This window comes from Astyanax mexicanus, chromosome 11 (assembly GCF_023375975.1).
Source record: "Astyanax mexicanus isolate ESR-SI-001 chromosome 11, AstMex3_surface, whole genome shotgun sequence".
NCBI lineage: Eukaryota > Metazoa > Chordata > Actinopteri > Characiformes > Acestrorhamphidae > Astyanax > Astyanax mexicanus.
In genome coordinates, this window is record NC_064418.1 from 1,941,612 (window position 1) to 1,967,199 (window position 25,588).

Genomic DNA, 25,588 nt, shown 5'->3' on the forward strand with positions numbered 1-25,588 from the left:
TCACAACCTATCAGAACCCACCATAATCCATCCAAACCCACCAGCACCCATCACAACCCATCACCTTTATTTAGCTGAAACTTTAATCCAGAGTGACTTACAAGGTTATATCTATGACAGAGTTGGGCCAATGTAGTGTTAGGAGTCTAGTCCAAGAACCCTAATTGGAGTAGGGCAGTATACAGCATGCAGTGGTGTTATCCACTACGCCACACCAACTATCACAATCCATCAGAACCCACCAGAAACAACCCAAACCCATCAGAATGCACCAGAACAAATTTTAATATAAAGAATACAATTAAATAAATAGAATAATAATAAAAAATAATACATTTGCCAATTCATGTTATGCATCCTATGACAAACATCAGCTTATCAGTTTATAAATAATGCATACTGAAATATCAGAAAAATCATATGACCTCTATTAAAACATTTGTTTATAGTGATATACAGCACAAGTTACTTAATGTTTTTCTTTATTTCTTGGTTTAATTTTTTTTCCTACATTGTAGATTAATATTAAAGACATGAAAACAGTAAAATAAAAAAGTGTTAGTCCTCCACAATCCAGTGTGCAGATAAATGTAATACCTAGAAGAATCTAAAGTATAAAACTAAAACTATTAATTAAATTTACAATGTACAAAAACATAAAAAGTAAAAAAAAAATGATCCATACAAAAATCAGTGTAGAAGGAAATCAGAAGATTCAGGGACTTATATGTGAATGTATATAGAAGATAAATTAGATAAAACATAAAAGAAAGTGAGATTTAATGGAGAAATGTACTAAAGTTATTTCAGGTATTTCAGGTATAAAAGTATTTTACCTGAAATGACAATAAAGAGATTATAACATCAATGTAGTAAATGCAGCTCAATTAGAAAAGCATAAAAATATATACATCCAAAAAAAAAAAAACGTACTTATAGTGTTCATGTAAATAAGTGAAAAGGCTTTTTTTTAAGACACAATCAGTTTACAAACAGGTATGAAGTTAAAATGTTCAGAAATGTTTTTAGAAAATCATTAAAAACAGCTTTTTCTTTACAAAGCAAGTCTAAAACTAAATTTAGCTTCTTTCATTTAACGGTAAAATGGTGATAATGGTTATAAAACACTGCAAGAATGCATTTTTGCATTAATGCATTAATTTGTGCATTTTTAGTATTTAATATACATTAATATAAGCATCAAAAAGTGCAATCATTCCTTTCTTCACTGCACTGATCACAGATCAAAAGAAGCACTCTGATAACCTGCATGCATGTGTACACTGTCCTCAGCAGTGGCTTCAGTAAGAGCCTCCCCCAGGTGAGCAGGCAGGTAACAGGTAACAGGTAAGAATGAAAAAAAAAAAAAAACATAGCGTGATCCTTTCTTGTTTGCTTTCTTCTTTTTCTTTTCTTTTTTTTTTTTTTGCTCTTTTGTTTGCCTTAAAAAAAAACGAGTGGGACTAAAATGAACTGTTGGCTAATTCCTCTTAAGACCAGCCAGCAGTTCAACACCCTCAAATCAAATTCAGTGTTTTATTATGTGCCTCTGGTGACTCATCGCGGCCGGTAAGGCATCGCCCTGCTGCTCCAGTGAGCCGCGGTGACCCAGAGATTAGGCCGGGCCACTCAAACCCTTTCAGAAGAACAAAGACGGGTTATAAACGCTTATTTACTCACTTACTTACTTATTTACTGACGCTCACTTATCAGAACGCAGCTCTTTGACAGTTGATTTAATGAATGAGAAGGAAAGTAAATATGGCTTTTTTTGGGACCTGACAAATCGCCCAACCTCAACTATCGTACGTGTATCGTAATCTGGGTCAATATGTTCAGGCCGCTGCGTTAATTCCCCCGACGAAAGAGCAGAATGTACATATTGGACCGGGCCGTGTTTGACAAGGCTCCTGTAAAACAGCCTTGTTTAGAGAGATAAGCTCTCTCAGCGTCTCCTTCAAGCTCTCAGATCAGTGTTTATTCAGTAAAGGATCATGTCAATCAGCCACTCCAAACGCCGGCGGCATTAAACAGCTAATGAAACAATCGGGGGGGCGCTGATATTGCGCACAATTGCACATGAACCTCTGTTTGCACGGCTGAAATACAAACACTGAGCCCAGATATCTCAGGCTCGTCTCGGGCTCCATTGTGAAAACTCACGGCTAATAAACAGTCGCACCTTTGCAGTGCAGAGCTCTGGAGCTCGGGCGCTCGGACCGCGGCGCTGAACAGCGGGCCGCTCTGAATAGCTCTTATTGTGGGCTTATCTGCGTTATGCACACATGTATATCAGCGCATTTACTGCAGAAGTCAATCTGAGGTTGCAGCTACTGTATTTATTCATTTTATTCAGATTTAACCCTTTGTTAAAGAAGCATCATTCTCCAAAAAAAAAAAAAACATTTTATTATATTTCTCATTATACCTTATTTCTCATTCTAGCTTCAGATGACCCTCGATAGCACAAACTGCAACTGCAAACTGACACTACAAAATATATGCGAATATATGTGAATATATGTGTTAAATAGAATAATCCTATTTACCAAGAAAAATTAAAAAAAAATAATAATATTAAATAGAGTTGCCATCATGTGAAAATTACAGTTTAAACTGTACAAAAAACTGTTTATTAACTTTAAATCAGTAACAATAAGATTCTGTTTGTTTGTGTTTGTTTGTGTATGTGTTTATATTATAATAATAATAATCATTGAAAAAAAAAAATACACAATAATCTGAACGTGGCTCATATTCGTGGCTGTATTAAAAAAAGCCTTATGCTGTATATTCATGCCTTAAGAGCATTCTGCCCTCTAGTGATGAGAAGCAAAACTTCTCCAAACTCCAGATACAGATTACCAGCTCATCTGAAGACTATTTAAGAAAATACAGTTAAATACAGTTAAATACAGTTAAATACAGTCATTATGCAAAAAAAAGCAAACATTTGTAGATGCAAAAAAAAAACTATGCTACACAATTTAAGATTGTTAAATTCCCTTTTAATCACTTTTAAATGCTTCTAATGTACACACCCAACCTTGCACCGTTGAGTATGTCTTGTGAAAAAAGTATACCTAAATTATGTTGAAATTGGTCTGTACTTAATTTGTAATTAATTACTACCTGTTTGTAAATAAAATGATATGATTTTGCACTTAATTTATACTGAGTATACTAATCATATCTTATTTTTGTCATGGTTTAATACACTTTAAGTATATTTGTGTGAGCTGATTTGTGTCGAACTGAACATTAAAAACTTTTTTACTACCCTTGTAAAAAAAAAAAGTTTAAGTTAAAAGTATATTTAACATGAATAAGTGCATACTTTCAACATTAAAATTAATACGTACTAAAATACACACTAAATGTACTATTTTGGAACAACTTACGACAAAAGTAAGCTATATTTAAATACAACATATACAACATTAGATTGTGTTTTTGAGTGCTGCTTTTTTCATATTACTTCTCAAAAAACGTGTCTTTTTTAATATAATGTTTAATACACTTGAAGTATATTGTAAATGTACTACTTTGCTTATTGATGCAGCACATATTGTGTACACCTTAATGCTACTGGGAAAAAAACACAAATACAAATATTATAATTTAAAGCATTTGTTTGCAGCAAAAAAGGAAATGGCTGAAAACGAGTTCATATTCATAAAGTTTTAAGAGTTCAGAAATCAATATTTGGTGGAATAATCCTGGTTTTTAATCACAGTTTTTTTTTCATGCATCTTGGCATCATGTTCTCTTCCTCCACCAGTCTTACACACTGCTTTTGGATAACTTTATGCTGCTTTACTCCTGGTGCAAAAATTCAAGCAGTTCAGTTTGGTGGTTTGATGGTTTGTGATCATCCATCTTCCTCTTGATTATATTCCAGATGTTTTTAATTTGGTAAAATCAAAGAAAATCTAATAAACTGTTTTAAACTGTACTTAATTTATTAGACTTTTAATGCTCTTACGTATACTTCCTTTTTTACTAAAGTAAACTAATCAAATTAAATTGCAAATGAACCCAAATGGCTAAAAATGAAAACTACTATTACAGAAATGTTTATAAATGTACAACAGGAACCTCATCAACTCAGTTCACAGCTTTATGTGCAACTTATTGAGTTTTAAACCCTTATTTTAAAGTTTTATAGCACTTATTATTTCTTATGTCCAAGACACTCACACACACACTTCTAATCTCTCCCAGCGTCCTTGGCTGTTAAACAGTTTCTAAAACCCTTTTTTCCCCACAACAGACTGAATTTTCTGGGCGAGAGAAAGAAGAATGGAGCCGGAAAGGTGAGTCTTCAAGGTGACGAGCATTGTGAACAAATCCAACTGTTGAGGAAACAACAGAAGCAGCTCCTATCTGGACTCGCAGCTGAGGCCCGGCACACAGCGCGGCCTGTGGGCCTTGAAGAGTCCCTGGCCTCCAGCCCGAGCCGGGGGGTCTGTGCTGAACTGTGCGCTGGGGATTTGGGGGGCACAATGGCTTTAGGTTCACCTGCGTAAACAGCAAAGCACAGGTCAGGGTCCAGCTGCTGCGTCCAGAAACTCAGATGCTGCTGTTCAGAAGCTTTCTGTCACTCACAAAAGCAATCAGACACAAGGATACACACCGACACACACACTCAGCCCTGAGCAGAGGGGTGAAGTGGTACACTGGTTACCTACAGAGTGGTTACCTGCAGAACTGGATCAGGAGTAGCTTAGTTAGTTCAGTTTAAAGTAAAAACAGGATTGATGAACATTTTTTCATGTTTTTTTCTCTTTTTATCTCAAGTAATTCAGCTGAAAATGTGAAACTCATATACTAAATATACAGGGGTTGGACAATGAAACTGAAACACCTGTCATCATTTTAGTGCAGGATTTTAGGTTTCATGGCTAAATTGAAGCAGCCTGGTGGCCAATCTTCATTAATTGCACATTGCACCAGTAAGAGCAGAGTGTGAAGGTTCAATTAGCAGGGTAAGAGCACAGTTCTGCTCTAAATATTACAATGCACACAACATTATGGGAGACATACCAGAGTTCAAAAGAGGACAAATTGTTGGTGCACGTCTTGCTGGTGCATCTGTGACCAAGACAGCAAGTCTTTGTGATGCATCAAGAGCCACGGTATCCAGGGTAATGTCAGCACACCACCAAGAAGAACCAACCACATCCAACAGGATTAACTGTGGACGCTGTAAGAGGAAGCTGTCTGAAAGGGATGTTCGGGTGCTAACCCGGATTGTTTCCAAAAAACATAAAACCACGGCTGATCAAATCACGCAGAATTCAATGTGCACCTCAACTCTCCTGTTTCTACCAGAACTGTCCGTCACCACAATCAATTATTGTGCTCTAAAACCAGGTGTTTCAGTTTCATTGTCCAACCCCTGTAAAAGTATTACACACAGAGTAATCTGTTTTAAGCATTTACTTATTTTATTGTTGATGATTATGGCTTACAGCCGATAAAAAAAATGCGGATTTCATTTTCCAGCAGGACTTGGCACACTGCCCACACTGCCAAAAGTACCAATTGGTCTCATATAATATTCAAATTATCTGAGATACAGACTACAAGAAATGAAGTTGGCCAAAACTAAATATTATAAAATATCTTGGGTTCATTTTGCAATTAACAAAAAAAATGTTTTAATTACTTTTATTTATTTTGGACTTTTGTGTTGGTTAAACTCCTGGATTAATCTACTGTCGTTTATTTCTCTTACTCTGGAGAGGTTTACGTAAAATAAAACCCAACACCCATTACTGAACAAAGAGCGTCCTCTAGTGGAGTGTGTGTTACACAGCATCACTGGGTCATTAAACTGTTTTTCGTTGTTTTTGTGCACAGAAATATTAGGAGCAGCACTCCTGTTAGCCTCACTGTGTTCTATCAAAGCTGAGAATTAACTCAGTTAAAGTCAAATTAAATAAAACAAATAAAAACAGAGAATGTAAATAAATGTTAAGCAGGAAAGTTAAGACATAAGAGAAGATAAACTGTAGAATTTCCATTCACCTCAACAATTTGTTAACCAGACAATTTTAGAAGTGCTTCCTAGTGCACAAATAAAACAAAATGAATTTAGTTTTTTTTTAACTAAATAAAAAAAAAAATAATGCACATTATAATGATTTTGTGACGATCATGTTATTAAGGTAAAATTACTTGTAATTTATTTTTTTTAATTGTCTCATTCTCTCAAACTGTTGTTTTGTTGTTTTAAAAGCTCTTTTTATGAATGGAAGGGTTATTCTACTCTGCAATTGGTCAATGCAAAATGTGATTGACGGCTAAGAGCAAGAATTTAATGTCCCGTGTCTCCGCCCATTTAGGTCTCCGGTCTGCAGCATTACATAGTATATATTTGTATACAAAACAATCCAACAGCACGAAATAGACACAATAATAGATAAAATTTACAGCATACACAAGCAACACCATAAATACATAAAAAATAAAAAAACACAAACAAACAAACATAGAAGAAATAAAAAAAAACATACAATTGAAAAGCTTCAAAATATCGATGCATTTATGACATGTTTTTATTTTTAAATTGTCAAAAAATTGTTAATAAGTGAATATAATTAGTATACAGGTCTGTATAAACTGTTGCTGACTACAGAAGTTCATGGATTGACCAGAAGGGGGAGCTGAAGCTCCGGTTAGTTAAACTGAATAAATCCGTAGAAGAAGAAGAAGAAGAAGAAGAAGGAGAAGTATCACGTTGTTGCTGTTGCTGCTGGTGTTGTTGTTGGTGGAGAGTAAACATGGCTTACTCCGCTAAAATCGGGCCCTCGATCCTCAGCAGTGATCTGTCTCAGCTCGGGGCGGAGTGCAGGAGGATGATGGAGTGTGGAGCTGATTACCTGCACCTGGATGTGATGGACGGGTGAGTTCTGGAGCTCCCGCTCACCTGAACCTCAACCTCAACCTGAAGCTGCTGCTGATACTTCAGTTCTTCAGTCTGTCTCAGTTAACTTAACCTAACTAACTAACTAACTTAACCTTACTTTACTTAACCCTTTAAATACTTAAATTCTGCTCCAGTGAGAAAAAATAATATTATGTATTATTCAACTTTTATATTTTTATTGCAGAGAAATTATTTATTTAATATTATCTTTATTCTATATATTTAACTTTTTCTATAACTTCAGGTTTCATACGGTAATAAAAAAAACCTGGAAAAGTCATGGAATTACAAAATGGCTATTTTTTTTTCAGGCCTGGATAAATTTTGGAAAAAACAAAACACCCAAAAAGTTTTGGGAAAAAAAAGTTTTAAGCTACCAAATACATCAGATCTGAGTTTGTTCAGTAATTTAGCCCTGCACGATGAAGCTCTTAAAATTTGACACATTCTATTATTGAAGATTGTGTGTTAACATTGCTTTAAGAATGTTTTTTTTTTATTATACTTTTAATTTTAAGCCTATTGTAATCAATTTTGTTCATAGTTTAAGTTGATTTTTGGTTTTATTGTCCATGTCTGCACTGATATTTGAACAATCATATTGTCATGAAAACTTGCCTTGAAGGTATGAATAAGTCATGGAAATTAGTTGGTTAAAAACTGTATGAACCCTGTAACTTATTTTTTTTTATTAAGTAAATTATTCCTAAACTGTTTCCTAAATTCCTAAATCTCATACAATCTTTAAAGTAAAAATATACATAATTGTTCCAACCTACTGCAGTTTGATTAGCTAATAAATGTCCATTCTGAGGGTCAACAGGTCTCAGTCTGTGTTAAGTGCAATAATACATACATAATGTCCATTACAATGAACCCAGCAGGGTCCAAAGTGAGCCAGTTAAAAAAACTACCAGAATCAGCAGTTTTTATAGAGTTAATCAGAGGGTTTAACTCTGTTTAACTGTTTATTTGAAGCTCTGTTTGGGGTTAAGGATCAATAATTTTAACCTTTGCCTCCCGTGTAGAACCGCACGTGTTGTCTTTACTCAGTACTGACCAGATAATCTCATTTTTCTGCTCAGATGTTTACATACTCAAATACAGCTCTGGCAAAAAAAAAAAAAATAAGAGAGCACTTAAAAATGATGAGTTTCTTTTATTTTACCAAATTAAAAACAACTTCTGGAATATAATCAAGAGGAAGATGGATGATCACAAGCCATCAAACCACCAAACTGAACTGCTTGAATTTTTACACCAGGAGTAAAGCAGCATAAAGTTATCCAAAAGCAGTGTGTAAGACTGGTGGAGGAGAACATGATGCCAAGATGCATGAATAAAAAACTGTGATTAAAAACCAACCAGGGTTATTCCACCAAAAATTGATTTCTGAACTACTAAAACCTTAACTTTCAGTGGAAGTTTGAGTAGGTTTGGAAAAAGTATATTGCTCCATTCATCAAGAAATGTTAACACAGTATTTTTTATTGGAAAGCAATTATATATAAAGTGCTGTTTTAATAACAGTAAATGGCTGTAAGCATTTCACCACTTTAAACATACTTTAACTGGTTTTCTGTGTTTATTTCAAGACATTTTGTTCCAAACCTCACATTTGGTCATCCCATGGTGGAATGTTTACGTAGTGCTGTGGGTCCAGATCCTTTCTTTGGTAAGTTGATAATAATTACAGTAAATGTATGAGCATGAATGTTTTACATATTTTTACATCTATAGAAAAAACAAGAACAGCAACAATCAGAGGTTCTAGCATGATGTCCCAGAAACGTGTAATTTTTTTGTTGCTTGTTTGCATTGCACAGCTGCCATGCGATTGGCTGATAAGATAACTGCATTAGTAAATAGGTGTGTAAGTGTTGCTGATGCAGTGCTCCGTGAGGGTGAATGTAATTTAACAGTATATGATAAATCTACTTTAATCTCTGTACTCTGTAACTGTGATGTGTGTTTCAGACATGCACATGATGGTTTCCAGACCGGAGCAGTGGGTAAAACCCATGGCGGCAGCAGGAGCCAATCAGTACACATTCCATTTAGAAGCCACAACCAATCCTGGAAACCTAATCAAGGAAATCCGGGAGAGCGGGATGAAGGTCTCTCCCTGTCTGTAGCTGTCTCTCTCTGTCTGTAGCTGTCTCTCCCTGTCTGTAGCTGTCTCTCCCTGTCTCTCTCTGTCTGTAGCTGTCTCTCCCTGTATGTTGCTGTCTCTCCCTGTCTGTGGCTGTCTCTCCCTGTCTATGGCTGTCTCTCCCTGTCTGTAGCTGTCTCTCCCTGTCTCTCTCTGTCTGTAGCTGTCTCTCCCTGTCTCTCTCTGTCTGTAGCTGTCTCTCCCTGTCTCTCTCTGTCTGTAGCTGTCTCTCTCTGTCTGTAGCTGTCTCTCCCTGTCTGTGGCTGTCTCTCTCTGTCTGTAGCTGTCTCTCTCTGTCTGTAGCTGTGTCTCCCTGTCTCTCTCTGTCTGTAGCTGTCTCTCCCTCTCTTCCGCTGTCTCTCCTTCTCTTGTGTGCTGTCTCGCCCTGTCTTTTGCACACTCATGCATTTTCTCTCTCTCTCTCTCTCTCTCTCTCTCTCTTTTTTTTTTCTTTCTCTCTCACTTGCTTTCTGCCCTGAAATATTATAATACAATAAGTCTGTTTTTTTAATGTGTTAAACGGTTGTGTGCAGGTTGGTCTGGCTATTAAGCCGAACACCACAGTAGAGGAGTTGGCGCCGTGGGCCGGACAGATAGATATGGCTCTGGTTATGACGGTGGAGCCGGGGTTTGGGGGTCAGAAGTTTATGGCGGACATGATGCCAAAGGTAATTCAGTATGTTTACCTGTGAACCTGTGATTGTGTTATGAACCTTGTTTTTTTTTTTTGTTATATTAAATGTGCTAAACACTTTTAATTCCACACAGGTCAGCTGGTTAAGGAGTCAGTTCCCTTCGTTAGACATTGAAGTAGATGGAGGAGTTGGACCGGACACTATTCACAGATGTGCCGAGGTATAACTGATCAATAGTTTTACCATAAACATCACATACATATTTGTAGTTGTAGTTATATGCTAGAAGCATTTCTATAATTTTAACGATATAACCTTAACTGTGACCTGCAACCATCCTACTGTATGTACATGAGTATAACTCACAACTAAAACCACTAGTTTACTTTTTTCTTGAAATATAATATATACTGTAATATAATTTAGGTAGAGACTTTATATAAGCCTCTATCAGGTTTTTATCTTTAACAGAACTGCATATTATGTAGTTGTCTGCTTTTGTGAGTATTTTAAATTAATTTTATTGTGCAAAATGCAATTTAACTGTCATGTACTAACGTTTTTCTCTGATATGTGTTTTTCAGGCAGGGGCTAACATGATCGTATCGGGCAGTGCTGTAGTGAGCAGCGATGATCCTCGTGCTGTGATTGCTCTCCTCAAAGACGTAGTTCTTGAAGCCATCCAAAAACGATTTCTGGACCGTTAGCTGCTGTTCCCATTTTTCCTCTCTCTCTCTTCTTCTTCTTCTCCTCCCTTTTTTAAATGTACAAGTTACAGATAATTGAAGCCTTGAACAGATGTACTGTAGATCATATCAGTTATGCCCTGTGGACAGAAGATTATGGTGGCCGTCTCCATTCATTCTGCTCTTCTGGAGAAAACAGCATTGTGGGACTTGATTCTCATTTTCAGGTGCCTAAATACACTTTCAGGTATGTGATTAAAGAAGACTTTAGTTTATACGAATTGAGTCTTGAGCTTAATCAGCTTATACGTTTCATTCCATTTAATGTTTAAAACATTGGCACGTTTATAATTTTTTTTGTGTTGCTTTCTAGAGAATATGTTTAGGAAATGGATTTGGGAATCAATCATTTATATCAACACCCATTACTTTATTTCAAAATCACATATATCATACATAAACACACATACACACTGTGTAAAACATGGTCTGCAGTTGATTTAAGGTTTTTAAAGGGCACAAAGTGTAAAATCATCACTTTTATGTAATAAAGGCCGTCAGTCTCTGGTTGCGTCTGGATCTCGACATGAAGAGCAAATACTTTGTTGTCCGTAATACACCCCCCTCGTGGTTTTCACAATCCATCGACCAAATCGTCCAACTGGCCGAATTCCTCTGCCTTTATACCACAACGCATCAATTTTACGATCTGAAAAAGTAAGAAGTTTCAGTAACACTTTACATTAACTAACATGAATTAATGCATTAGTTACTATTAATAAGACATGAGGTAATACATTAACAAAGCTTAGATAATGTTAAATAAACATGGAACTACAGCATTAATTGTTTTTAAATGTCTGTTTCAGTTAAACATTTGTTAAGATGAACAAATATATATATATATATACTTTATATAATATACTTTATTATCATATACTTTCCTAATGTTCAGTAAACAAGTAACAACTGCATTAGTTAATCTTCTTGTCATTTGCTTGTGTACTGCAGTTATGTTTACGGTTATCGTTAAATATTTATATTTAAGCAAATATATTAGTCTGGATGGTGCTTATGATGCTTCATTTCATCTTACATATATGTGTGAGTGTTTGTTGGAATTCAACTTAAATGTAGAAATTATAAATATAAACCACCATTAACCAATAAAGCCCTTTTAAAGCATTATTAACATCTGTTAAACATTACTAAACACTTATACAGACAGTTCTGTTCAGTAAATTAAATATATACCTGATGTAAAGTGAAATTAAAATAAGTGTAATCCATGTACAGATGTACTGTATTTCCAATAGAAGTAAAAATGTTAAATATATAATATTATATTGGTTAACTGGCATCAGTTAAAAAAAGTAACTGGTTATCACTGCATAAGCCAAATGTATTTATAACTAATATTTAATAAAAAATATATTTAACAATGACTTTATGCATAGCTGCAGCATATAAGCAAATGACAAGAAGAGCAGTTGTTACGTGTTTTTCTAACAAAAGTTAACGTTATTAATGAAGTGTATGATATATAATATATAATGATATATAATGTGAAAATAACATTAATTAATGCTGTAGTTCTGTGTTTAATTAACGTTATCTAAGCTTTGTTAATGTATTATCTCATGTCTTATTCATGGTAACTAATGCATTAATTTATGTTAGTCAGTCAACACTTAATGTAAAGTGTTACCAAAATTTCTTTTTGGTCAATTAATTTTAATTCATCACACAATACATATAAATACAATACATTTATATATTCATAATGGTTATGTAAAATAAAATCCATTACTATGCTTTGATACTGTACCTCGTATCTCAGATGAACGCTGTAGGTTGGTGAGTAGTTTAGGCTGGACCAGGCTGAACAGCAGCAGGAAGGAGAGCAGCATGATAAAGGACTTCACTGTCATAGCTGAGCTCCCGACACAGAGTAAATACAACCTACAGTTCAGGAAAACAGAAAGATATCCTGATTTTAATTCTTAGATCAGTTACAGTTGAGCCCAAGATACTTTTATCGTTTTTTTTTTTTCTGATCTGTTTCATTTTATTTGTTAATATTCTTTAAAGACATTCCTGCGTTTCTTCATTTCTGGCCTGTAACTCATTCCAAATAAAGTTGGGACAGGGTTATTCTGAATGGGGAAAATAAAAAATAAAAATGAAGTAATAAATAAAGATGTGGTTTCAATCATAATTTAGAAGAAAACAGTGTCCAGGACAAATTCAAAGTCCAAAAAATTTTTTACAGAAACAATTATTGAAATGTTTAGAATTTAGAAACTCCACGTGCTCCACAAATGATGGAAAGGAAGGAATGTTTCTCACTCTATAGTGCATAATAGCATCAAACCATTCATGGATGGATACAGTATTTCTCACTAATGCTCAGTGACAAAACTCCTGCATCAGAACTGAAACTGAAAAAAACAAGAGAACCAGAGAGTTTTTAGCTTTTCTCGGTCACATGACATACATCATGTTCAGTAGCTCCTCCATTTCCACTCGCTGTTGTGTTTTTAATGTGGATTTCCGTAGAAAAATGTGGTGCCCAAAGTGTAATTACGGTGCGCAGCAGTGGACAAATAGCTATTTTATTAAACGCAAGGAGACGAAACACAGAGATGTGAGTCCGGACGGGACTAAAATTACCGGAGGACCACGGAATTCAGAGAAAAACAGTAGATAATTCAGCCTGTAATTTTCTCAGGGGACGTCTGAGAAAAACACGAACACGTTCCGGACAATATAATATAAAATAAAATCACAGAGGACCCCAATAAAAGAGAAAATTACTCCAGGGTTGATTTCATGCATAGGAGTTTTTAAACATCCATTACAGTGGGTGTTAATAAAAGAAAAATCATTATTTTCTGACTTACTGAAATCTTGAACTACAGAGCATTTTGAATAGAGATCTTCCATTGACATGAAAACTGTCTACGACAAGGCTTAATCCCTGTCAGAAAATCTAAAAACCCAACTATCTATAATAATTAAATGCATTTTTAGTATCAATTTTAACTAGTTAACCATAAACACCAGTTTAATATTTGAAACATTGTTTGAAAAATGACCAAATATTTGTTATAATAAATAATACTTACAGTAGTCAGTAGATGCTCGTCTTGATGTTTTTTGGTGTTTGTTCTCCTGTGCCTAGATGAAGAAATGATGCACAAATACAGAGATAAAGATGATCTAAATTATTAGAGTATTAAAGGTGCACTCTTCCAGATCTGTAAGAGAAAGTGAAGATTGCAGAATCAGGTTGCTTTTTCTCCAAAAGTTGCAGAAAGATGAGGGGTTTCCTTTCTCGTTATTTCTTTCTCTCTGAGCTCAGAGCTTCTTCTAGCCATCCGTTTATATGCAGACAGGGGCAGGGCTAATACAACACACACCTACCTACCCCTCAGAATCAAGCATTTTGCATCCTGATTATAACTGAGCCGTGAATAATAAAAAAATAAAACAGTTAAACATGTAAGATGTAAAACCTTCTTCTGTGCATTGAGTGTCTAAAGTTGCATATTCAAATTCATAAAATCATATACTAATTTCCTAATGAGTAATGCTTTGTGTGTGTCCAAATTGTCAGATTAAAACAATTGTGATTTATTTCATTGTTTTGTGTAGCTGTTTATGAATAATCTTCTTTTTTTCTTTCTTTTCTTTCATCTACCAAGAAAACACCTACGAAATAAATCTTCAAATCAACATACAGGGCCCGAACAGAGCTGCAGCAGTGTTTATTGGGGTTTTTAAACACTGTGTTTAATCCCTCATGGTCCACTATTAACTTGCTGGTTCTGAGGTTGGTAACTCTGATAAACTTATCCTGTACAACAGAGGAAACTTTTTCTCTTCCTTTCCTAGGACGGTCCTGATGAGAGCCAGTTTCATCATCATAAGGTTTGGTGGTCTTTGCAGTGACTAAAAGCAGTGATCTAACAGCAGTGTGTAAGACTGGTGGAGGAGAACATGATGCCAAGATGCATGAAAAAAACTGTGATTAAAATCAAACCAGGGTTTTTCCACCAAATATTGATTTCTGAACTCTTAAAACTTTATGAATATGATCTTGTTTTCTTTGCATTATTTGAGGTCTGAAAGCTCTGCATCTTTTTTTTGTTATTTCAGCCATTTCTCATTTTCTCCAAATATTGAATATTTTTATTAGGAATTTGGGAGAAATGTTGTCTGTAGTTTATAGAATAAAACAACAATGTTCATTTTACTCAAACATAAACCTATAAATAGCAAAATCAGAGAAACTGATTCAGAAACTGAAGTGCTCTCTTATTATTTTTTATTTTTTTCCAGAGCTGTAATAAATCCAAATACAAATTTAACACATTTAAGAGAACCTTTAATTCCGGATGATCTGTTACTGATTATTTTTATAAACATGGCCAACCTCAGCCTATAGCTAATATACACTCTATCTATTAAAAATCGTCTTTCACTTATATAAAAGCAATACATTTAAATGGCCTAAAAATGTGTCACTGTACTGCAATAAAGCAAATGGGTTGGGAACATTCCTGGAGAGCGTTTTTGTGGAATTAATGAAGGTGCCAATTTCTTATCAACATACCAACATTGCATCATTGAGTGCTCTGTCAGTTCCTGTCAGCTGGTCTTTCCTTTTTAATATAAGAATGCTAGAAATCATGATAATGCTACATCAAAGGGAACTGAAGAATGAGAGAGAGAGAGAGAGGTAGAGAGAGAGATGAGTCAAATGATTTGCACTGTTTATTGTACACAGCGAGGGTAATATCTTTATATGGCTTCCTTTGTATGCTGCTGCATACAGTCTTGACATTAACAAACAATCAAACAAAATATACAGTATGAATATATATATATATATATAGAGAGAGAGAGAGATAGTGCTATATGCACAACTATACTGTTATCTGTGTTAATATTATTATTATTATTATTAAATTTACTTACATTGTCGCATAACTATAAAAATCTAAGGAGGGCAGGCCCGCAAGCAGAAATTGACTGTTGTTTTGACTGCACTCCATTTACTGTGTACAAAATATTAATCTACTAACCTGCCTGTGTAAAATAAAAATGCATTTAAGTATATTGTTTAAAAGTATACTTAAAACATATTTGGTTCTTCTGAAGACCGTGGGAAGACCCAAATTAAGTTCCCTCATTTGATTTTCTGTATATTTGAGCTTATTTTAACTATGTCTGAGGAGGTCCATCTCAACACTCTGTCCTGTTACCTAAATTAATCCATTAACAGGACTGAGTGCCAGTAACAGGACTGAGTGCCAGTAACAGGACTGAGTGCCAGTAACAGGAGTGAGTATCAGTAACAGGAGTGAATGCCAGTAACAGGAGTGAGTTAACTATGACTGAGAAGGTCAATTTCAACACTCTGTCAAGTTGCTTAAATTAATCCATTAACAGAACTGAGTGCCAGTAACAGGAGTGAGTGATGTCCCCTGGTTTACTGATTTATTAATGTGAATATTAGTTAATGTAAACCACTTTTTTTTCTCCAACAATTCTGTTTGGTTCATCATTTATCTATTTGTTAATAAATTGCATAATAATAAATTTGATCAATTTCAGGTTTGGGTCTTTTTGAAAAGATTATTTTAACATGCAGTCTATAACCATTTCTTTAAAATAAACACTTTATTCTTGAGAGAAAATCAAAGGAATACATAATAGTTAATAATAGTTTAAAAAAAAAAAAAGATTTTAAAAATTAAGTTTAGTTTTAAAGAGTTACAACAAACATCCATTCTGTGCCATTCTGGTCCTTATGTATTTTGATAAAAACAGCCTATTTTTTCTTTTTTAAACAAAATCGTGTTTTAGCAATTGGAAAATAAACTGTAAGTGAAGTGCAACATAAGGGATCTGTTTTTAGCATCAGACAAAAATAGTGAGGAGGGCGTGGATAGAGCAGGACAGCCCACTTCTGACTGAACTGAGAACACACTGAGAAACTGAGACACACACACACACACATTTATTTCAGTTTAATACACTGACGCGATTCAGACCTGACTGATTTCAGGCCTGACGGATTTCCTTTATTCTCTCTCTGAAGTGTTTAAACGGCGCGACATTGTAGCAGCTGAAAGTAAAGAGGAAGTTCGAGTAGAAACAAAGTATCTCCTGAGAGAAAAATCACAAGAAAAAAGAGCAGAGAAACTTTTTTTTTTTTACAGGGAGTTTTATTGCCTCCTATAAAGCGTGGAGCAGTGTGTGTGCAGTAGTGAAACTCGTGTGAATGGCTTTACACGACTGATATTCGCGCTTTTCTACTGGAGTTTGTGAAGTTTACAGCTCAGGAAGTGAAGCTCAGACGGATGTATGCAGTCGACTGAAGTCTACAAGCTGGGAAACCACCACCTCCACCAGCTGCACCACCACCACAGCACTTCAGCTCAGCTCTGAAACCTGGAGAGTTCATGGAGAGAAGTTTCTAGAGAAAAGAAATCACAGAGGAAGGTGTTTTAAAGGTGGATTCTACTCTACATCTCTTCACCTTTAAACCAACAACAACAATACTGCTGATAATATAATGGGTTCTCAAGGACCAGGACGAAAAAGAACCACCAGCAGAAATGGGCTGACCGCTGAGGGAGATGCTCTGAATTTAATTGCAAGAGAGGTATTCATTTTTTATATATATTATATATTTTATATATATTTATTCAGGTTGTGTTTATTTGCATTTGATCTGTAGGATACTTCTTGTTTTATCCTGTTTGTTTGTAAACCTCTAAACTGCTATTATTAGCAGCAGTTAGTTACCAGGCTAACTACACTAAAACTTAACAACATTTAATGTATTTATTATATGTTTTATATATATATATATATATAATAATAATTAAACCCAATTACATTACTAGCTAAACAACTGGCTGTTAGCTAGGTTAGGTTGTTACTGGGTCAGTCAGTCCTTTTCCACGTGGTTCTCTCTCTCTCTCTCTTCCCTTCTCTCTTTCTCTTTCTCATATTCTCATATTTAGCCACTCACTGTATAACTACCCATGTGAAAAGGAAGTATAGGCCTACTTAAGAGCACTAAAAGTGTGTTTAAATTAGGTAAAGAGTACTAAATGTACATTTTTGTACTAAATGTACAAGTTTGGAGAAGTTTCATGAAATCATATTCTAATGCTTTTTTATGATTTTTGGTGCTTAAATATAGCTTAATTATAATTGTAATATACTTAAGTTGCCATTAGTTGTACCAAAATAGTACATTTAGCATGTATTTAAGTACATATTTTAATTTGATAAAGTATGTACGTTTTCATAATAAAATATAGTATATTAAAAATATATATGTTTCTTTTACAAGGGTATGCTATATTAATATATCTATAGGTCAAGTAACCTATCCTGTGACTGTTCTATTTAATTTGTAAGTTCGTTTTTTGAAGTTGAATGTTAAAGTTTGTTCTAAAGATTATCGCAGAGCTTTATCTCATTATTAGCTGATAGATCTTGTGTTAAATCATGGCATTAAGCTTTTAATCTGTAAAATAAATGAGTGAGTTACCAGCAGTGCTAATGCTAATGCTAATGCTCCAGCCACAGTTCAGCACTCTGCTGACACAAACTCACAGGTGTCAAGTGACAGGTGCGCTCGCGCGCCATGTTGTGACCATGTGTTCCTGCTGTAGTTTGGTCAGAAAACAAATAACCTACTGATCTCAACTTTTAAAAATCCACCAGAGACCGAAAACCTGCTGATCTTTTTACTTTCTAAATGTTTGTGTATGTTGGGTTTGAGTTGTGTTCAGTAGTGTTTAAAATTAACATTTTAAAGTGTTTAGTAAATTATTTAAGGAACATTTATTTGTTTTATTACCTATTATATTTTCGATAGCAATCAGTAAACTATGGATTACTAAATTTTTTGCCAAAAGCACATTGCACAAGCAAAAAATAAAAAATAAAATAAAATCTGCATTTACATTTTTAAGAATCAAAAGGAAAAAGAGTATGTAGCAAATTCAAAAGAGAAACAATATATATAGCAAATTTATTTATTACATTATGCTTGATTACTTTATTATTGTTTGCAGATATTTTGAGAATTATTTCAGTTTGGATGTTTCCTGGCTTTGCTTTTCTTGGCTTTTATTTTGGTGTTTTTGTGGATTTTCTGTGGATTTTGCTGTTAAACACTTTTGCTTCTGAAATCTCTTGTTTGCTTGTGCTATATTTTTTGCTTTTTTTCTGTGCAAAAAAACTTAGTCCTGTTGCTTTTAGTCCTTTAACATGAAAAGTAACAGGAGTGCGTGCCAGTAACAGGATTGAGTATTGTCCTGTGGTTTATTGATTTATTATTGTGAATGTTAGCTAATGTAAAACACATTTTCTTCCAATCTGTTAGTTGTTCCTAAATTGTGGCAAAATGTCAAGATGAATGGATCAAAGAAGCATGACAAATCTTGGAAAAAAAGCTTTTTTTTTGGCCTACCTCACAGCCTGCCCACGTTTGTGTGACTTGTATATGTACTGACTGGTGTCATGCAGAAACACACAGCTGAAATGTATAACGCTAGCTTCACAAAAAGGCATTGCAGAGAAAGTTACACTGGCACTTGTGGCAACTTGCACTGCTAAATATAGAAAATAATGAAAACAATGATATAATGAAAGCAACAAAGACACACAGATCATATTGTATTTTGTGTGGAGTGTGTGTGGTTTAGGGCTGCAGGGTATTAGAAAAAAAAATCTACGTATCTAGCCATATAGGATCACTTAGTATTTCTTTCATTACATACTATCGTCTTTTTTGTTTCATTGCATACTTTATTATACTATACTAGATACTATGTTATACTTCTGGTAAGCATATGGATCCGATACAGCATTATAGTTTATATTCTTATTTTTAGTTTTAGTTTAATATAGGTCATTCAAATGATCAAAATGTACTGCAGAATTGGTCTTGAGGCCAAAATGTTTAGCTGTTCTCAAATGGAGGGCATGACAAAAAATAATCGCGACTAATCAACTAATCAAACAAATAATCGACAGATTAATCAACTACTAAAATAGTTAGTCATTAGTTGCAGCCCTAGTCTGTAATCATAGAACTGCAGTAGCAAGGAGTTGGTCATATTATTCAGAGTGGACTGTGTTGTAATGTTGTAATATTATAAAAAAAAAACATGGATGAAACTGTAAAATGATAATGTTTTGTTAGGCCTGTCTCGATATGATTTTTTTTGTGGACGATATATTGTTCCAGAAATTATTGCGATATACAATATTTTTGTAATTTTAAGACTATTAAAATGCCACTGACATAATGATAACCGAATAACATAAAAAAGCAATTTTATTTATACACTTTTTAAAGACAACTAAATTTAAAGTAATCATTTATTATAATTAGTTTGAGAATTATATACTTATTTAATCCACACTTTGTGTGTGGAGTCGCAGTTACTGAAGCATAACTGGCTAAAATACTGTTCACTGTTATGTATTTGAACAAACATAGAAATAAGCACAATAGACGATATCACAATTCATTTATTGCGCGATAAATCGATATTGCAATTATTGTGACAGGCCTATGTATTGTTTTTTTTTGCCTGTACCTGACATGCGAAATTCTGCAGTGTGAATATTGTGTGCACACACTGTGGTGAAGATGCTGAAATAGTACATTTCAGTGCACCCCTGCTGTGTTTACAGAATTAATACTCTACTGTACAAAACCTTCCAACAAGAAGTAGTTCCACAATAAGTGATTTATTGCTGTACCACACTAACATTTCCCTATCCTGTCATAACACAGTAAGCAACAAAGGGCGTATGGTTTGTATCACATGCATTAGGTTCACTAATGTTTTTCTCGTCTGTGGGATAAATTGATTAATGGATGACTGGATGTTTTGTTTCTCTCTTCACGTCTCATTGTTTTAGAAGTTCAGAGGAAGACACTGTTTACAGGTTTGTTAGGGTGCCTGTTGAGCTCTGTACTCCGTCCAAGATAACTGTTTATACTATAAAGCCACCTCCTCTACTTACTGACAGAGCTGTGGAAATGTCCAAGTATCAAGTTCAGCTCAGCCTTTTCAGTTAAGGTTGGCATTGCCAACAGCTCAAAGTCGTAATTCCCTATTTTAACAATTAATAGGTGAGCTGTCAACCATGCAACTTGATTTAGGGCATGTCAGTATGTCTTTGCTATTGTAACGACGGGAAAAGCAAGCCTTGCTCGGCTATAATTCTCTTAATTAGTCTTAGGTGAGTTTTGAAATGGTGTTATCATGAAATAAACCAATCAGTCTATTACTTACCATTCCCTTTAACAGTTAAAGCGGTGGTGCTATGATCGGGAGATTGCTGGTTTGAATCCCAGTCATGCAGCTTGCCATCAGCAGCCGGAGCCCTAAGAGAGCACAATTGGTCTTGCTTTCTTTCTCTGGGTGGGTACAGTAGATGGTGCTCTCTCTTTCCCCTCATCACTCCTGTAGGGTGATGCGGAACAGCAAAAGGCTGCATCTGTGAGCTGATGTATCTGAACCGAGTCGCTGTGCTTTCCTCCGAGGGTTATTCAGCAAACAGAGTTGGAAAAGAGGCGGAGTCTGACTTCACATGTATCGAAGGAGGCATGTGCCAGTCTCTTCACCCTCCTGGTGTTGTGGCATCACTAATGATAGGGGGAGTCTTAATGAGTAGGTTGGGTAATTGGCCCATGTACATTGGGGAGAAAATGGGATAAAAACTAAAAAAAAATTATTAAGAAGAGCCAGGTGTGCTCTGACTTTGGCAGATTGCTATCTTAATGGCGCAGTGTCCAATTATTCTCAGCAGAATAAACTGGCTATTCAAGTAATATGACAATTTGAATTCTATTTTATGTTATTTTGTAGAATAATGTTATTTTATTTTGCATTCTGTTTATTGCTGAAAGTTTGCAAAGCTGACATGCAATTGATTGATGCACTGCTGCATGTCCATGTGTGTGCAACAAGTGAGAGTGTGAGGTAGCAATGAACGTCTGACTGTTGGCGTCTGTCTAGGTTGTATTCAGTCAGTGGTGCAACTGTGGTTTCTGTTACCAAGATCAGTGTTCCAGAAATGTACCTGAACACACCTCACTTCCAGACCTCCACGCCGATCAGTGTAAATATATTCACAAGCACTGTTTCTATTTAAACATTGCAAGCGAAAGACGTGAAAAAAATAGATTGTTAGCAGGGTGTAAGATAGCAGTGAGCATTGTGCAGCGCTTTGAGCAGGGTGTAAGATAGAGCACTTAGTGTGAAAAGGCTGTGCTGTTACCACAAATATCAACACTGTTACATTTCTTTTCTTCTCTTCTGTGAGGACTAAGCTATTAAAGTATACGTGTATGAATAAGTTTAACCTAAATAGAAAGGAATCATATCTTTGATCATTTCTTTTTCTTCAAATTTAGGGTGGGTGCTGCAGCAGATGGCTACTATACCAAATATGTATTGGTATAAACTTATTTGGCCAAAATTGGCAACAATAAACATTTTCCTAGTTCTAATACTGGAAAAAATACAGGCGTCTGTTGGCTGATGTGTCGAAGCTGGGGATGGGCGCTTTCCTGTTTCCTATCCAAATTGGAAAGAAAATTAGTTTAAATTGGTCAGTTTTAATTATGTCAAACATTGAGGTTTTGTTTTGACAAGCAAGTAAAGAATACATTGAGAAATTTCAGAAAACTTCATATAACTATACACATAATTTTGTTCAGGTTTCTGTACAAAATTGATGTAGAATAACATTATTTTATTCTGAATTCTATTGTTGAAAATTTGTATAGCTGCTAGCTGCATGTCCATGTGTGTGCAACAAATGAGAGTGTACAAGTATTGAGGATGCGCCTGTGTGGACAATTCTATGCCAAGATAGCAATAAACGTCTGACTGTTGACTTCTGCGTAGGTTGTAATCAGTCAGTGGCGCACCTGTGTTTTCTGTTGCCAAGATAGCAATACACCAGAAATGTACCTGATCACAAGACCATGTACCAAATGTACCTTTTTAAGACCATTGGTGTAGGTATACATTTACAGTTATATATATTTCTCATTTTGAAGATTGTGGAAGTGTTTTCCAAGTAGAACCAGCAAGGAGAATAGTTTAAAAAGTTGGGATTTTCTCAACTGTGTGCAATTTAGATAGGAGTTTGTTTTACTGTTTTCTCAATTGTACTGTAGTGTGTTATACTTTTCATTTAAGTGCAGAACTAGACAAGAACAGCATGTTTTGATTTGTTGTAATTTATGTATTGCAACAAAAGAAAGATGGCAGAAAGATTAGTAGTGAAGGTTAAAGTATCTAGTTTTAAATATTTTAGTGCCAAATAAATAAATAAATAAATGAATTCTCAGTCAACATTTTACAATCTTGAGTGACCAACCTCTAAATGACCTTGTGTGTCCACTTACTGTTCTACTGTAACAGGCAGTGCTTTGTTTTGTTTGGTTAAAGGAGAACTTGAGAACACTAGCACTATGGAGTCTGAGGGCTAAGCAGGAAGCTGCAGTGCACACTGTAAAGCTGCAGTGAATACTTCCTAAAATCTTTTTTGGTATGTTGCTGTTATTTAAGAGCAACAGTCCAAGAAAAGTTCAAGATCTTACAGTTCTACTCTTAACTTGCACACTGAGTATAAGTCCATACCCAGGAAAGCACATCATTCTCTACTACTAAGGGTGCTTAAGGTGCAAATAAAATCCTTTAATTTTTACCCAAAAATATTCAGTGCTTCTTTTTAATCCGGTGCACATCATGTATGAATTCTACCAGTCAGGTATTAAGGAGCAGTAGGAGTAAAAGTAGCAGTAAGGAGAGTTTTTTTTTAGTGAAGTTTCTCCAGCACTAAGGCTGGAGCAGTATTAGTATTAGCCGTTAGTTTCGCTAAGCGTTTGCTCTTTTGCCGATCAGAGGTGAATATTATCGGCCTGTAGCATGCCATTAACCCCAGCTAGCACTGCTGGAGCAGTATTAGCATTAGCTGCTAACCCCAGCCCTAGCTCTTTCGGCATTCAAAGGTGAAAAACAAGCTACGTGGGATGAAGCGCTTGCTAATAGCGCCCTGGCTTACCAGAATACTCAGTGTGGTGCTGTTGGATGGCCTTTACTAGCGCTAATCTGAAAACAGCCTAAAAAACAGTGTGCTTTCTCTTCTGGTTTGTCAGATGCAGGAGCAAAAAGTAAATACAGGAAGACGGTCCTGAGTTCCAGATCAGTGTGTATATTTTTGAAGCGTGTATCTGCTTTTTTAACTAACTTTCTAACTTTGCTTGGATGTGAGTGGTAAAAGTAGAAAGTTATTTAAAAGTTAGCAGATATACATTTTAAAAATATATGCACTGGTCTGGAACTCAAGACCCTCTTCCTGTATTTACAGTATTCAATGCGTTAACCACATTCAGTGTAAAAAAAAAAAAAAAAAAACATTTTTTTTTTTTTATCAAGCAGCAGAAGAGATTGCATAAGTTAATAGCCGTAGTAATAGTCTAAAGTAGTAAATCAGATTAAACTGCACCTGAACAGCCATTTAGCTCACATATGAGGGATATTTGATTGTATTTGATAGTTCGGTTGGATCCTGTTTTCACCACAATCAAACCTCTCTGGATTTCGCTTTTCTCTTTTCACACCTGAAAACCAGAGTTTAATTGGACCAGATAGTGCTTATGTAAAAATAGTCAACTAATGCTATGTTCGTCTGTCTCTGTAACATTATTAAATTGTAAGTCACTCTGTATAAAAGTGTCTGCTACAGTCAGATATAAAAGGTCATCAGTACTGTATTGTAATTTCAACAATTTAGGGAAGTCTGTGCTTTTAAGTGTGGGGAATGTAGAGTTTCACACGGGCTGTTCACTGACCGGCTGGTATGTTGGCTCTGGTGAGCTCTGAGCTGACAAGGACTTTAAAAATAGAAGAGCCCTAAAGATCAGCTGTTAGCACTGCCAGCTGTGAGAGGCCAGGCTAAAGGCTTTTCTTTAGGATAAGCTGCTGGATTTTATAGATTGTTTTCTCTTCATTTAATGTTTTTTATTAGTTTTTATTAGTTTTATTTTATTAGTGAAACTGGATGATCACAAGCCATCAATCCATATGTACAGCTCTGTAAAAAATGAACAGAGCACTTCAGTTTTTGAATCAGTTTCTCTGATTTTGCTATTTATAGGTTTATGTTTGAGTAAAATGAACATTGGTGTTTTATTCTATAAACTACAGACAACATTTCTCCCAAATTTTCTCCCATATTTAGAGCATTTATTAGCAGAAATGCAAAATGGCTGAAATAACAAAAACGAAGATTCAGAGCTTTCAGACCTCAAATAATGCAAAGAAAACAAGTTCATATTTATAAAGGTTTAAGAGTTCAGAAATAATCAATATTTGTTAGAATAACCCTGGTTGGTTTTTAATCACAGTTTTTATGCATCCTGGCATCATGTTCTCCTCCACCAGTCTTACACACTGCTTTTGGATAACTTTATGCTGCTTTACTCCTGGTGCAAAAATATTCCAGAGAGTTTCAATTTGGTAAAATAAAAAAGTCTTCATTTTTAATCGGTCTCTTATTTTTTTTTATTAGACTAAGTTTAATCAGATTATTTGATTATCAAAATAGTCGTTTGTTGCAGCCCTACTGTTTCCATATTTTTCCATACCTATCTTTGGCTACTTGTTGCTCAGAGACTCTGTCTTATGATTTCTATTATTACTTTGGGGTAAATGATTCACATGCACGGGCAGCATGGGAGAATAAGAGCTCGGCGTGATTTGGCGTACTGGTATGTGGCATTTTGATAACAGCTAAGAACTCTACTTCTGGAATCCAGGTCTGCCAAAGAACTTAGAAATAAACCACTGGTCTTGACTTTGTGCCTTAAAAAGGCATTATAGAGAAGAACATGGACTTTCTGAGTCACAACCTAAATGAGAAAATAATTCACTGATATTAGAGCTGAAATAGGTTGCTTTTTTATTGAAAGCCTTGAAAAATGCATCTGCATCTGAGGACATATTCCTAAACAGTTGTGAAAAAAATAAAAATAGGGCATGCGCATTCTAGAGCTGATGTGGCTATAACTGAAAAAGTATGGAAAGTATATGGAATAGATGTGAGTTTAATAATG

General features: G+C 35.0%; 2 protein-coding genes across 8 annotated transcripts in view; both read left to right on the plus strand.

Moving 5' to 3' along the window:
• Positions 1–6,708: 6,708 nt before the first annotated feature.
• On the plus strand, positions 6,709–10,974 carry rpe (ribulose-5-phosphate-3-epimerase). The gene is made up of 6 exons (XM_022665652.2): positions 6,709–6,910; positions 8,530–8,609; positions 8,912–9,051; positions 9,620–9,754; positions 9,855–9,941; positions 10,306–10,974. Exons 1-6 carry the CDS (start codon positions 6,789–6,791, stop codon positions 10,426–10,428), a joined length of 687 nt encoding a protein of 228 aa, XP_022521373.2. The 5' UTR covers positions 6,709–6,788; the 3' UTR covers positions 10,429–10,974.
• A 5,443-nt stretch (positions 10,975–16,417) lies between these two features.
• LOC103029480 (leucine-rich repeat flightless-interacting protein 2) overlaps positions 16,418–25,588 on the plus strand; it is a 37,488-nt gene continuing 28,317 nt past the window's right edge. For 5 of the 7 annotated variants that reach the window (XM_022665676.2, XM_022665678.2, XM_022665677.2 and 2 more), the window contains exon 1: positions 16,418–17,083. In XM_022665676.2, the coding sequence (XP_022521397.2) occupies positions 16,994–17,083 (90 nt within the window). In that variant the 5' untranslated portion in view covers positions 16,418–16,993. The remainder of the gene's footprint in view (positions 17,084–25,588) is intronic. The other 2 variants (XM_022665682.2, XM_022665681.2) reach the window with 1 other exon arrangement.